Consider the following 15145-nt stretch of genomic DNA (forward strand, 5'->3'; position numbering starts at 1 on the left):
TATATCTCTTCCAAGTGCAATTTCAATTTCATTCCTAAAATTGACATCGCTATTATTTATTCAAAATTAATATATTTGACAATAATGAAAATGCATAATGCATTTATGCCAATTAATTAGCTACAAATGACTAAACTAGTTGTAACTATTTCATCTTCTAATCAAAAACCCCTTGCCTTTATATTTTAACTGCTTATTATTATTACACAATTTCTAATAAAAACAATTATATATATATATATATATATATATATAAATTAATACAGTACGAAATATCTGCTTATTATTATTACACAATTTCTAATAAAAACAATTATATATATATATTAAAATTAATACAGTACGAAATATCTGTGTAAAGAATTCTCAATAATTGTGGAATTTTCCATAAGTTTTTCAAATCTATTTAATTGTGTATCCTCAAACAATTCAAAACAAAACAATTCAATGAATTGAAGCCTCATATTTATTATGTTTTGTATTTTAATATATAACATTGTTGTAAATTGTGAATTATTTCGTGTGTTTATGCTTAATCTCCTGAATATTTCTATTTTTTCGGAAATATAATAAACTACCTCGTGCTTTGATTCTTTGATTACAAAAAGAAATACTCACTCTCAAGCATTTATACCTGCTTTAGGAGGCTAATGCATCGGGCATCAATTTATATGTCATTTAACCAAATGTTTTAAAAAACCCTTAGACGGTGATATAATGTGACAAATTAGAGTATGCCAGCCACCTTCAATAGATATAATAATAATTCTGTGAAATATAAAATCCTGATTATCATCGATCATTTCTTTTATACTACAGGATAATTGAAATTCATAAAGTTTGATCAGAATACATGATAATTGAAATTCATAAAATTTTATATGAGAATACATGATAATCACAGACAGATGAAAGCACATAAAAGGAAACAGAAAAGACAAGACTACACCAGGTTGAAGGATAGCTAAAGGCCAATATTCAAGATTATACCGTGCAACTCTGTATAAAAACATTTGTGTAGCATGTACACAGGGTTAAAATATAAGTAACATTTTAATCACGCCCTTCACAGCTGAGAGTACTTGCAATGGACTCTGCTCAGTAAAGAAATGCATTAGGGCTCTTTCAGCACAACCCCTAATAGATAAAACAAAATCAGAGATTTTCAAAATGACGCAACTGGTATTTCAACAATTAAGGCGTCAGAAGCACTATATTCATAACCACACTAATTAAAAATACGTTAAAATATTGAAATCATAGTATATTTGTAAAAATATGCGAGGTGCACTTCGTTTATTCCAATGCATCGAGATGTAAAAGCAACATGTGGATGCTATTATAAATTATCACCATGATAATCATGGAATCCAAATGAGTTCAAAATATTCAAAGGCAGTGAGAGGGTAAATTCGAATCATAAATTTATAAAGTAAAATTCTAACATTATAACACTAAAAATGGTCATATATTTTCATTCGTAAATCGATTTCTTGATTTAACAAAAATCTTGTGGATGATATGGTGTCCTAAACATAAATGGATAAGTGTGATACACGTTATAAGCCGGATACAAGCAACCATATTAATTTTTTTTAATTGATGACAGTCTCTCTCAAACACGAAAGCACTTGTTGCTCTGCAGCCTGGCTGGTTGAAATATAAGCTAAAACAAACTTTCCAAACATAAAAACAACTTGTAATTACAAGTTTGACCATCTAAAATATAAAATTTAAATTGAAGCATCCTATTATAGAACTTATATCTCTAATTTCCTACTACAATTATACCTGCGTTACATAACTATGGAACAAGTGTAGGATCATGGAAGTGTACTCTGATTTGTTGTTTTCAATTTTCATGGATTGGTATATCTTCTCTGTCAATTTCATCAATTGTAGGTTGATCGTATGGGGACACTTTGAGCTTAATATGGGGCTCTTTCAAAGCTAGTAGCCATTGACGTTCCCAAAGGTCAGGGGGGCCTACACTCCTCAGTAGCTCTACTTCTTCAAGACTCTTGAGGCGCTCTAATCCTTGGGCTATATTTTTCAGTTCGTTGCACCATTTGAGTCTGAAATACTTTAACATAGGCATTGCTGTATCCTGCAACGGTGGAAACTTTTTCAAACCACGAAAATGGCCTACGATGAGCTCTTCCAGCTTTGGAAATGCCATACCTTCTCCAAATTCCACTAGAAACTCAATGCAATTGTCATTTTGTGATAAGTGTAACTTTTTCATATTAACAGTCTTTTCTAGTCCTTTATAAGCATCGCCCATGGAGTTATCGTGTTGTAATTCCAAGTCCATCAGGTTTTGAAGTCCAGATATCCACCTGGGAACCACGCATCCAAGGAGGTGAACCGCTTTAAGATGTTGCATGACTTCCATGTCCTTAGGAAGAATGAGGCACGGACTAGTTTTACAATTTATGAAGGAGAGCCTCCGCATCCTTTTCACGCCCCCAAAAGTCCCCTCCTCCAGATGAATAGGAGAAGGCGCGATATAGTTAACTTCTAATGATAGCTGTTGCAGAGGGGTCAAATCTTTGAGATCTCCCAATTGTAAGACTTTAGTTTTGGCTTGTGTTGGTTATTTTTAAACGGGAAAATACCAAAACCAAACAAACTTAACACCACAGAGCCAATGCTCTGTTTCCACTGTTCCAGGATCTTTTGTGCACAGGGAAGCATTAAAAACAAAATGACTCAACAGTCTATTACACAGCCATAAAATATTTCTATTCATTAAAATATAAAGCCTGATACAAATACATGCCTGATACATGTGTCTTCCTCTTTGCTGAGAGAGATTCACCAAAATTACTTTCACCCATCAAAAACAAAAACTCTGTCTTTTCTCTCCACCTGAGAGGAGTTCACTGTGCTAGGTTTACTGCTGTAAAACCCATTTTTACATTTGCTGGTGTAAAATTATTTTTACACATACTGCTGTAAAAATATTTTACACATACAGTAAACTTTACATTACATTCACAATCTCAAAAATGCATGTGCGCTCTTTTCTTTTGCATTTCAATGCAAATCCAATACATAAAAAAAAACTTACTTAACACACATGTGCTCCTCTCTTTTTCTTCTCTTCATGCACTGCTGTGCATTTCCTTGGCTTTGGCTCCTGCTTCATTTTACAATATATTCAACTGCATAAAAACACCAGAACATATGCGCTCCACATTTTTATTTATAGATAGCTACTGTGCATACATTTTCAAATGAGCAGCATTTCTTATGCACTACTGTGCATTTCTATAACAAAAAACATTCTTCATTCTTTTCGCACGAGATGTGCTTCACCCTTAATTTTTCGCTGCTCCAACATCTCTCGAATGGTCAACTCACAAATTACAACCCCACGAGCATATTTCATTTTTGGCTCGTTATATATATTATATTAATGCTAAAACAAAAGGCATATAAAAAACTACGACTCCCAAAGAAAAGACATTAAATTTACATGCCGTAAAAGAAACTTAAGAGTTCTATCCACCACTATGACAATTTATTAAATGCGTTAATAAAAAAATTGCGGTCAACAAAATTTGTTTTTACTCCACGCAAGTATTTAAATCGTTGCAGGCTCGTACGCAGGTCCGTATGCAGCTTTAGACAATCAACGGCTGAGGACGCGCGAGGAGATCGGACGGCTGGAGTGGATATCGGAAGGCAGTTTGCAGCAGGAATTTAACGTCCGATAAATTGCGTTGGCTGATGTCAAGGGAGAGCCACGCGTCGCCTCCATAGTTTATCGGAGCCCAACAATACAGAAACCACCTTTATGCAAAAGCGGTGCGATATGCCCTGGGCGGTTTTGTGGTTTCGTTCGGTGGTTTTTGGATGTAGCGTGCTGACTGAGTCGGCTGCCATCGCTGTCCCTGTCTGCCTGCAGTTGGAATTACCATTCCAACACTCCCCTTTAATTTCAACTGCTGGGCGTTCAAACATACCCAAACACTTCCTCACATCGAGGGATTCACCAACACTACTGATGCAGTTCCACACACAACAAAATAGTCTTCCTCTTAATAGAGGGATTTACCTGAGACTGTGCTTAAGAGCACCTTCCTCATGACAGAGGGATTCTCCATAACAATGTGCTGAAGAGCACCTTCCTCATGACAGAGGGATTCACCATGTGACTGTGCTTAAGAGCACCTTCCTCATGACAGAGAGATTCACTAATGACAATGTGCTGAAAAGCACCTTCCTCTATAACAGAAGGTTTCACCAAATGACTGCTTCAAATGCAGTTCCAAAACAAACAATCATTGCACTGCTGTGTGTGCAAATTCATTACAATGTTCTTTTATGCTGATGCATATTCTCTGCTGCACTGTTGTGCCATCTTCTTTACTGTGTCTATCCCACACTGCTGTGTCTACACTTGCACTACTTCTGCACTTTTCAAAGACAAAATACTCTGTCTTTTCTGGAACAATTACAATGTCCCAATTTACAAATTTACACTGCTGTGTGTAAATATTTCTTACATTCACTTTCATTTCTTCAACAAAACTTCATGCTGCTGCATTTTCTTATTTGCATTGCTGTGTGCTTCTCCTTCTTGTCATCATGCTGCTGTCCATAACTTCTTGCTGCTGCATTTTTCATATTCACTGATGTCCATACCCATAACCATAGACTGTCATCCCTGGGCCTTTTATTTGCTGCTGCGTTGCCTCTGCAATTTACACTGTCGCTGCCTTTTGTTTCATCATACTACTGTGCCCATACTCTTGGCACTTCATTCTCCACACAAAATAACACGGGCTGTTACTTTTTACACCCTTGCTTCACACAATCTTCAGTTTCATTTTTTTTAATTACACAATGCACTGCTGTGCAATTCCTTTCATTTTTCTGCTGCCACACATTATCATTCACCCATGTGCATTAAAAATCTGCTGTCCATGTTTTTCTTTATGCATTTCTTTGCATGTTGCATTGCATACAAAAAAAACATTACATTTTTCACTGCTGTGTGAAAAATTTCATTGCATTCTCAGCCACTGGGCATTTACGCTCTGCTGCGTTTTGCCTTCTTCTCATTTTCTTCTCACTGCTTTGCATTTTCATTCCCAATACAAAACATTTCCATCTGCTGTGTATTATACTCACTCTGCTGTGAGTATATTCTCTCACTTTACATAAAAGGAAAACTACATTCCATTGCTATGCATTTCAATGCATGTGCACCACAAAAAAATTTCAAACTGCTGTTCATTCTAATCCATGTGCTCCAAAAAAAAGTTTCCAAACTGTTGTCTTATGTTCTATCTTCCCACTGCTGTGAGGGTCTCCATGCTTTGCATTTTTTTTATCTCGCTGCTGCTCTTTACATTCCAGCACTGCCATCTTTTCTTCTTTATGCATTTCTATGCATATTGCATAAACACAAAGCAAAAACATTGCTGATTTCATCACTGCTGCATATTACCTTTTAGAGGGATTAACAAAGATTTCATTTGCAACTGCTGCGTTGCAATACATCCTCCATCAACAAATGACTGTTAATACAGTTCAGCAAACAAAAATTACAAGCTCCCCTTTAATGTATGCTTGTCTTCTTTTGGCAAGTTTCTTCTCAAAACAAATTTAGATCAGTTGGGGAGTTCAAGGGGCTTTCAGGTTGCATTTCCTTTCTTCTCCATACTTGTGTAACTTTCTTCTTTTGCATGGGTCTAGCTTCTGTAAGAGCCCATGTTAAGTTACAATCTCGTGCCATATGCCCAATGTTATGACACTTGAAACATTCAACATTGTTCATGAATAACATTTCATGATTTCTTCTAAAATTGTTTCTTGGAGGTTGTCGAAGACCACAACATTTATCTTTATGAAATGCTCTACAGTCTTTTGCCATATGACCAAAGTTTGAGCAAGCATAACAATAACCATAAAATGAACTTTGGTACCTAGGAGATGGAGGTTTCCTTGATGTACTTCTGAAGCCTTGCTGCCTTGAGATCCTTTGATGATCACCATTGCCTCTTACCTCTTTGACATCAGCTACATTTCTTCTTGGAGCTGGTTTTCTTCTATTGCAGTCTTCATTCTTCTCCTTGCCTTTGCTGGAACTAGGAGCATCACCATCTCTCTCTGGCTTCTTCACATCTCCTTTGCTTAAGGCATCCTCATCCTTGTTTGAGGGTTCACCTACATACCCAAGTCCTGATTTGTCAAATGGAGATCTGTGATAGCTGAGCATGTCATCCAAAGCTTGAGAGCTCTTTATGATCTTGTTCATCCCTTCAACCTTCTTCCTGAGGAGGACAATCTCTTCTTCCAACTTTTCACACTCATTATTCTTCTTTGTAAGCTGTTCCTCTGTTTCTTCTTTGCTACGAGTAGCTTCAGCTGCTACTATTTTGAAGGAGATAATATCTGTCTTCATTTTGGAGATTTCTTCATCTTTTGCTTGACTGCTCTTCATTTTCTTTTCAGCTCCTTGTGCCTGCTTCTTGGCTTCTTCTAGTTCAGACTTAAGAGAGGTGACCTCTACCTTGTACTGTCCAATCTCTTCTGCAAGTTTGTTCACTATCTTGTGCCTTTGTTCAAGTTGACTTGACAAGGCGTCTTCCTGCTTTTTTGCTCTGTTCAACTGATTTGTCATGGATATGACTTCTTCATGATGTTTCCTCTTGCATTGGTCAAGCTCCTTCTTAAGCTTGACTAACTCTTCATCCCTTTCTTTTACTTGAAGCTTGATGAGGTCAAGCTTCTCATTCTCAGCTTCTATGATGGGTTCTTCTTGACTCATTGTCATGGTCAGTGCTCCCTTTGCATGAAGGTCATGCAGTCTGTCCCATATATCCTTTGCTGATGTATATTTTCCTAGATTCTTTTTCACAAAATCAGGCAGCCCATCCAAGATTAGTTTTGCTGCTTGTGCATCATACTCCATGGATTCTTTATCCATCTTGCTGTCATCAATCACTGACTCCCAGACTTCAATCCCCTCAGACATTAGGAAAGCCCTCATCATTATTTCCCATACATCAAAGTTTCCATCAAACTTTGGGGTTTCAAATAGAATGTATTCTAATGGATTGCCTTCTAGTTTAGTAGAAGGGGGAGACACATTTTTAACAGGCCTGGAGGCTTTCTTCTTTGACCTTGCCATTCTTAACTAGGCTTCAAATACTTGACTGTGTTTTCTTTTAAATCACTGACTGTTCCTTTAACAGTAACACAAAAACTTAAGAAATACCTGAATCCCTTTGGCTGAAACTTCACACTGCTGGAGAGGTTTGACTGCTGCAACAACACCTTCCTTCAGCTTCTTTGAGTCTTCAAAGAGCATGAACCTGCTCTGTCACCATCAAAGAGCCTGGACCGGCTCTGATACCACTGTTGGGTATTTTTAAACGGGAAAATACCAAAACCAAACAAACTTAACACCACAGAGCCAATGCTCTGTTTCCACTGTTCCAGGATCTTTTGTGCACAGGGAAGCATTAAAAACAAAATGACTCAACAGTCTATTACACAGCCATAAAAATATTTCTATTGATTTAAATACATGCCTGATACAAATACATGCCTGATACATATGTCTTCCTCTTTGCTGAGAGGGATTCACCAAAATTACTTTCACCCATCAAAAACAAAAACTCTGTCTTTTCTCTCCACCTGAGAGGAGTTCACTGTGCTGGGTTTACTGCTGTAAAACCCATTTTTACATTTGCTGGTGTAAAATTATTTTTACACATACTGCTGTAAAAATATTTTACACATACAGTAAACTTTACATTACATTCACAATCTCAAAAATGCCTGTGCGCTCTTTTCTTTTGCATTTCAATGCAAATCCAATACATAAAAAAAACTTACTTAACACACATGCGCTCCTCTCTTTTTCTTCTCTTCATGCACTGCTGTGCATTTCCTTGGCTTTGGCTCCTGCTTCATTTTTACAATATATTCAACTGCATAAAAACACCAGAACATATGCGCTCCACATTTTTATTTACAGATAGCTACTGTGCATACATTTTCAAATGAGCAGCATTTCTTATGCACTACTGTGCATTTCTATAACAAAAAACATTCTTCATTCTTTTCGCACGAGATGTGCTTCACCCTTAATTTTTCGCTGCTCCAACATCTCTCGAATGGTCAACTCACAAATTACAACCCACGAGCATATTTCATTTTTGGCTCGTTATATATATTATATTAATGCTAAAACAAAAGGCATATAAAAAACTACGACTCCCAAAGAAAAGACATTAAATTTACATGCCGTAAAAGAAACTTAAGAGTTCTATCCACCACTATGACAATTTATTAAATGCGTTAATAAAAAAACTGCGGTCAACCCAATTTGTTTTTACTCCACGCAAGTATTTAAATCGTTGCAGGCTCGTACGCAGGTCCGTATGCAGCTTTAGACAATCAACGGTTGAGGACGCGCGAGGAGATCGGACGGCTGGAGTGGATATCGGAAGGCAGTTTGCAGCAGGACTTTAACGTCCGATAAATTGCGTTGGCTGATGTCAGGGGAGAGCCACGCGTCGCCTCCATAGTTTATCGGAGCCCAACAATACGGAAACCACCTTTATGCAAAAGCGGTGCGATATGCCCTGGGCGGTTTTGTGGTTTCGTTCGGTGGTTTTTGGATGTAGCGTGCTGACTGAGTCGGCTGCCATCGCTGTCCCTGTCCGCCTGCAGTTGGAATTACCATTCCAACAGCTTGGGCATTGGCAGGGGAATTGGATACAATAATTTTCAATTTCAACCTCTGCATATGGTGGAGCTCTGATATTCCCTTAGGAAACCACTCCAAATATTCGCAACTCTTCACATTTAGATATAGCATAGATTTGTGCTCTCCTATACCTGAATGCAGCTTTGTTAGCTTGGAACAACGACTCACATTGAGAAATTGAAGGCGCCTCAAACCAGTCATGAACTCTGGCAACACCGAGATATCTGTTAGGGACAAATTCAAATGCCTTAAATGCTTTAATTTCCCAATAGATTTGGGCAATGAACTGATGGAAGTCTGACTTAAATCTAACACTCTGAGAGAGAAATTTTCAGATAACAGTAAAGTGCGGAGACCTGGACAGTGGATGTTCTCCTTGATTGCCGATAAATCAATTTTAATCACTGAAATTCTATGCAAGCCCCTGCAATCTTTTACTGTTAGTTTTTCCCATTGTTCTAGGGGGTTTAACAAGCATTTAGTTTGTTTGAGGGATTCATAAATAGCTAAATCATGCAACAAGTCATGAATTTTGCAACGCTCTACTCGATCATCCCCACCAACTTGTGAAACTTCTATTAAACATCGATCAATAAGTTCGTCTATGTACGAATGTCCTACATCGTATGCGTCCTGGACTTGGGAAGAAACAAGTCCTTGACCAATCCACATATATACTAAATTTCACATTCTATTTCAACACCTTTGGGAAAAAGTGAAAAATACAGAAAACACGGCTTGAGATCAGCTGGCAAAACCTCGTAACTTAATCTCAGAAGGGGCAGAACCATGTTGCTAATTGCGTTGATAACCCGTCCCATCCCATTCCAGTCATTAGGAACCCGCCGTACTCTTGCCATAGATGCTGCTATTGTTTTGATAGCCAACGGCAACCCACCACATTTTGCTAAAATAAGAAGAATGGTGCCTTTTGGCAGCTCCGGTGGAGGAAGGTGGTCTGGACAGTCCGGGAATGCATGAATGCAGAACAGCTCCCACCTATCTTCTTCAGATAAATTCTTCATGTCATGGATACGAAGCTGATCCTGCAAATCTGTTGCAACTATTCTATGACGGGTGGTGACTATTCTATGACGGGTGGTGATGATAATCTTATAATCGCTTTTGATTGGCCAAACAATCCTCTCAAGCAGCTCAATTAGAACTTCCTTATCCCACACATCATCGAAAACAAACAGACACCGTTTTCCTTCTAAATCACCAAAGAGCTCCTTAATCTTTTCCTTGCTAATATCCTTAAGTTTTATAGGCCTTCCCATTTGGTTGAGTACATTCTCAAGATCCAATTTCTGAGATACTACCACCGAAAAACAATGGTCAAAATGTTGATCAATTCTCTCCTGGTTAAAGACACTTTGGACCAGAAGAGTTTTGCCTTGGCCTCCCATGCCCACAATGGCAATCACTCGAGGGCCATCCAAGTCCTTCACTATCAAATCAGTAATCTTTTGAATGTCATCTTCCATGCCCACAGGATGAACAATGGCATTCAATCTTTCCTTTTTGACTTGTGAATTAGATTCAAGCCGAGCATTCACATCTAGGAGAGAGGCAACATATTTGAGATATTTGGCACTCACCTTTTTCTTTGTAATCCCCTCATTTAACTACTTCATCTTGCGCCCCACCTTATGACGGAAGATGGGGTTCCAAAAGCTCCCACCTGCTTGGCATTCCTCCACCATGTCGACAGCATCGTCCAGAAAATCCTCAAGTTTCTCAAGCCAATTGCAAACTGAAGTGGAGTTCCTCTTACCTTCAGCGTCTTTCAACAGCGACTTAATGTTCTCAAGCTCATCACAAAGGCGGTCGAAATCCTCCCCGAAACTACTAATAAGAGACACCTCTTCTAAAAAATATTCAGAGACCACTGAAGTCAGTTTTGTTGGAATTTAATTCCAACTGCAACATAAACAGCTGGACAGAAATCCGATTTGCTGTAGATATTCCACACTGTTGGATGCCTCAAAGTTGTGCTTGATATTTTCCACATTAATGTGCATTAAATTTTCAGCATTAAATTCCCCTACAACAGCCGACTTCATTTCTTCAAAAGGCATCACCACTTGCTGCATTCAATACGCAGATAAGCTTTAGAAGATATTTGTATTATTTTATTGTTTAAAGTCAAATATGTTTAAACATATAAATGTAATGAACAGCAATTCTTTCTAATGTTAGAAGAATGATAGAGAGTCTTTTCTGTAACGCACAACAGTGCTGAAACTGTAATTTTCTGAGATAGTGAGAAATTGGTTTGTGGCACTGAAGCGTTCATGTTGTAATTCCTCTGTCAAGAGGAAGATGCTCTTCAGCATAATCTCTTGTGAGAATCCCTCTATGTGAGGAAGACATTTTTGTAACAGTTGGTTTATTGTTAATGAATACAAGTTTTTTGTGTGTTGCTGATACACCGTAAGCAGAAAATAGTTTCTCGGCGTCAAAACAGAGTGTTGCTAAAACACCACAAACAACAACTGACGAAACTACGTTGCTGAAACACCGTATTCTGCAAAAGATTTTTATTTCCGCTGTGTTAAAAATAGAGTATTGTTCTGTTTTGTTCAATTTTATTTGGAATTATCAGAAATTCCATCAAGTTCTTCTATAAGCGAACCAACAACAGCGGTTCCATGATTCCATCCATGTTTACTTCTCTACCTCACCTTTGTCTCTCTCTTCGCAATCTCTTCTTCAAACAAGCATGCACGTAGTGTGTGAACACAAAGCAATATAAACTCTGCGCTTACCAAGAAAGAATAATCTTACCCTACTCACACACACTTTAAAAGTCAAGCATCCAGGAAGGAATAATCTTGCGTTTCTTCAACTCCACTGAGGAAGGAATAATCTGAGATCAGCAAGATGAGGAAGGAACAATCTTCCCTTTCTTCAACTCCACTAAGGAATAATCTGAGATCAGCAAGGTGATTACGTATGTAAGAATCTTATTTTTTAATGAGTGGACACATCATCAATATATTGATGATTACAAAAAAATATCTCCTTATCAACAAGGTTTATGTTTCGCCCAACCTATATCAAATTATAAAAACAATATGATCAAACGTCGTTCCAGAATGATATTATATTTCCAAAACCATAATAGAATACCATATTTATAATAATGGGATATTTTACTACAGTCTGGAATGATAGCATGATATGTCAATGGAAGTTGGAGGTTCGGTGGAAGGAATACAATCCTCTCCCAGGTTTAATCTCTGCATGTGACATGAAGGATAATATTAGTAATATATTCGTAGTATCGATATATTATTCATATGGAATATAAGATATTGTATTTTTATTAAAAAACAAAAGAAACAACTATATAGATAGAACTCATACTTATTGGAAAGGCATCATTCTCTAGAAAAATACATTGATGCATTTCTCCGTTCACTTTAATAATAGATTTAACTTTAGATAACAATAACTTAAAATAAAAGCAAAAAATAATTGTTTTCCTTCCTATAAAAGTAAGGTATCGCTATCTCGAAAATGAAGGAATAATTTCATCCTTTAACCAAACATTGTCCTCTTAAGAAAATAAAACATCGAAAATTTTACCTTTTAATTATATATTTAATAATATTATTCATGAGATATATACTGAAGGAATAATTTCATCCTTTAACCGAAAATTTTCCTCTTAAGAAAAGAAAACCTGCAAAATTTTATCTTTTAATTATATATTTAATAATTATATTCATCAGATATATACTAATGGGATGTGTGGGTTTTATTTTTTATTGCGTTCTAATTTTATATTGGACAGAGATTGAGCATTACGTGTATGCGATTTAATTTTTATTAGATAAAAACATTATATTCTACGGAGTAGTCTATAATGCGATTTTTTGGAGATTCCGATCATCCAAAAAATCATTATTCCGGCCCACCACCCAACCGGCCTTTTCCTCTCCGTCTCCGTCACCTCGCTGGAAAGTCAACTCCGTTACCTCCGTCACGGACGCCGAATGCCAAATTCACCAACCCCGCCAACCCCGCGTACAAGCGTATTGCGCCAACTCGATTTGAAAATTTCAGCCGAACCGGAGCATCCCCTGCTACCCCGCCCTTGCCAGAGCAGAACCACCGACTGAGCGAACCCCGTCTTTATTTCCCGTCTGCTGTCATCGACTGAGTCAGCTGTGAGTGCGTCTGGATGAAGTTTTCTTCTTCGGGGCTGCAATTTCTTGTGGAATCAAAAATGACAACTTCAGAAATCAATTTTGTCTGAAAACTGCAAGCATGATCGACTTCTTGCATGGTCAGTATCTTGCATGGCCAAGAATGTTTGCGAGTTTGAAGGAACCACGTAAGATCACCCTCATAGAAAACCTACTGAGACCAAAAAGCTGCCATGATTCTGTTATTGGCCTTGTGTTTAATACTTGATTGATCGATCTTGAATCTTGGCCATATGATATGACAATTAGTTAACAGAAGTGGGTGAGGGCTCTGGTGACGGGCTCCATGGAATGGCATGAAGTGGGTGAGGGCTCTGATGAGGGGCTGCATGGCATGGCACCTAAAAAGGGCTCATCACAATTCAGGGGAAACTTCATTTGTTGTCTGCTAGCGATGATATTCATTGTTATAGGGGTGCTGATTCTCTTCTTGACCGTGTTGAAGGCCACCTCCCCAGCAATTACTTTAACTGGAGTGCAGGTACAAAGCCTCTACATCTCAGACTATTCAGATTTGGAGCACAGCAGAATCAATATCACCATCTCAGTGTTTGTTGCAGTCAAGAACCCAAACATTGCAACCCTCAATTACACTCACAGAAGCAATATCGAGTTGTTTTACTATGGCAACCAGATTGCATCCATGTACATACCGCAGGGGCAAATTATGAGTGGGGAAACGCAGCACTTGTCTGCAACTATTGTGGTTGGCCCATTTTCTCTCCTTCCCCGTAATTCAAATCCTAGTGATATTAACCCTCTTGAACCTGACTCCAGTATTCTTGTTGTACCAATAGGCTGCAAAATACATGTCCAAGGTCGTATAAAGATTCTGAATGCTCTTGCTCACCGTGTTCAGGCGTCCATCGTTTGTAATATCGACATTAATGGTCACAATGGTGGATCTGTTTATAGCTTTCAGTGTTCACGAGTTGGATAATATTGGTTAATGAAATGTGTTGGATTCATTTGGAATTTAGACCCAGTTTATTGCACTTACCATTTGTCTGGTTTTTAGAACGAATTTATTGCTGTGTGTCCTGTTTTATACTTCTTTATGCTGGTTTTACAGAAGAAATAGAAAGGCTAGAATTATTCAATGAAAGGCATGTATGCCATAGTTGATGACCTAAATCGCAGTTTTTGTCTTTAAAAAAACCACCGGAGAAACCATTATGAGGTAATTTAGTTAGGAAATAACTAAATTACAGTGTGTGTTTTTTTCCTAAACATCTTTTCAAAAGAATGCACTGCTTTTTAAAAATTTATGCTGATTATGAATTCTATTCTATTTAGTTTAACAGTGAATTTTCTCTTAAGAAATCACAATTTCATTATGAATTCTATGTCATAACCTTAATTAAAGAAGGGAAAAGAATTTCAGAGTCTCGTAAGTTTGAATCTGGGTTGAATGACGTTCCGTTTCGACTCTCAACTACTAGGTTATTGAATTTTCGCTTGTGAATTACATAGCATTGGGCCAACTTATAATTCGGAGTCGTCCAGGTTTGAATTGAGCCGTGACATTCAAACAGACAAAAAGGAATGCATTATTAACATTAACATTTTCTATTTTTTGTCATTACAAGTGCAGTATTTTCTTTTTTTTGGATCAATAAAAGGATTTACTAGTTTTTTGCTTGATTCAATACATGTTACATAAAAGGCTCCCTCTGCAAATTTGCCAAAATGATTCTTAGGATACTGTAGCCTACATCAAATTACTTCACATGTAGACAGCTACATTTTCCTGTCTAAGAGCTAGCTTGCAACACCATTGTTTTTAGGGTTCTTTTATTTGAAGAAACTTTTGGGTTATCCTTCTTTCAAAAATTAATGCTAAAATTCCCTTCAATTTCTTCATGTGAAAGGCCCTTTGTTTCAGGCATAGCACTCGGTACTCCCATGCTTCTCAAGGACTCTTAAAAAATTTGCACAGCTTCTTCAGAGAGGAAAGATGGTAGCAATTCAAACCGATGCCCTGGATATTCAGAGAGTCTGACAATGAATTCATTCAACAATAGAGCTACATAAACTTGCACAGGCAGTATTAACATTCTCAAAATATTACTGAGAACGCTTTCCATTTCAGAATACAATGGCAACACACAAACTAGAGGAGTAAGCGATGAAATGAACATGTTTTCTTTCTCCCTCTATTTGTACTAACAATGGCACCAACTCACTGAGCTAG

At 37.5% G+C, this 15145-nt stretch overlaps 2 protein-coding genes across 2 annotated transcripts; one reads left to right on the forward strand and one right to left on the reverse strand.

Annotated features, from left to right (window-relative positions):
* Positions 1-9411: 9411 nt before the first annotated feature.
* Positions 9412-10221, reverse strand: LOC149211286 (putative disease resistance protein RGA3). The gene has a single exon (XM_089399242.1). The coding sequence runs from the start codon at positions 10219-10221 to the stop codon at positions 9412-9414; it is 810 nt and encodes a 269-aa protein (XP_089255368.1).
* Positions 10222-13237: 3016 nt separating this feature from the next.
* On the forward strand, positions 13238-13891 carry LOC149211287 (uncharacterized). Its single transcript, XM_089399243.1, has one exon. It carries the CDS (start codon positions 13238-13240, stop codon positions 13889-13891), a length of 654 nt encoding a protein of 217 aa, XP_089255369.1.
* The last annotated feature ends 1254 nt before the right edge of the window (positions 13892-15145 follow it).

Source organism: Pinus tabuliformis, chromosome 1_2 (assembly GCF_031772625.1).
Source record: "Pinus tabuliformis cultivar Carrire ecotype Pingquan chromosome 1_2, CPIR1, whole genome shotgun sequence".
In the NCBI taxonomy this organism is placed as follows: Eukaryota; Viridiplantae; Streptophyta; class Pinopsida; order Pinales; family Pinaceae; genus Pinus; species Pinus tabuliformis.

What these genes read in the sequence shown, in the direction of transcription:
- LOC149211286 (XM_089399242.1), bottom strand. Translation starts at nt 10,221, where the DNA reads ATGGAAGATGACATTCAAAAGATTACTGATTTGATAGTGAAGGACTTG.
- LOC149211287 (XM_089399243.1), top strand. Translation starts at nt 13,238, where the DNA reads ATGGAATGGCATGAAGTGGGTGAGGGCTCTGATGAGGGGCTGCATGGC.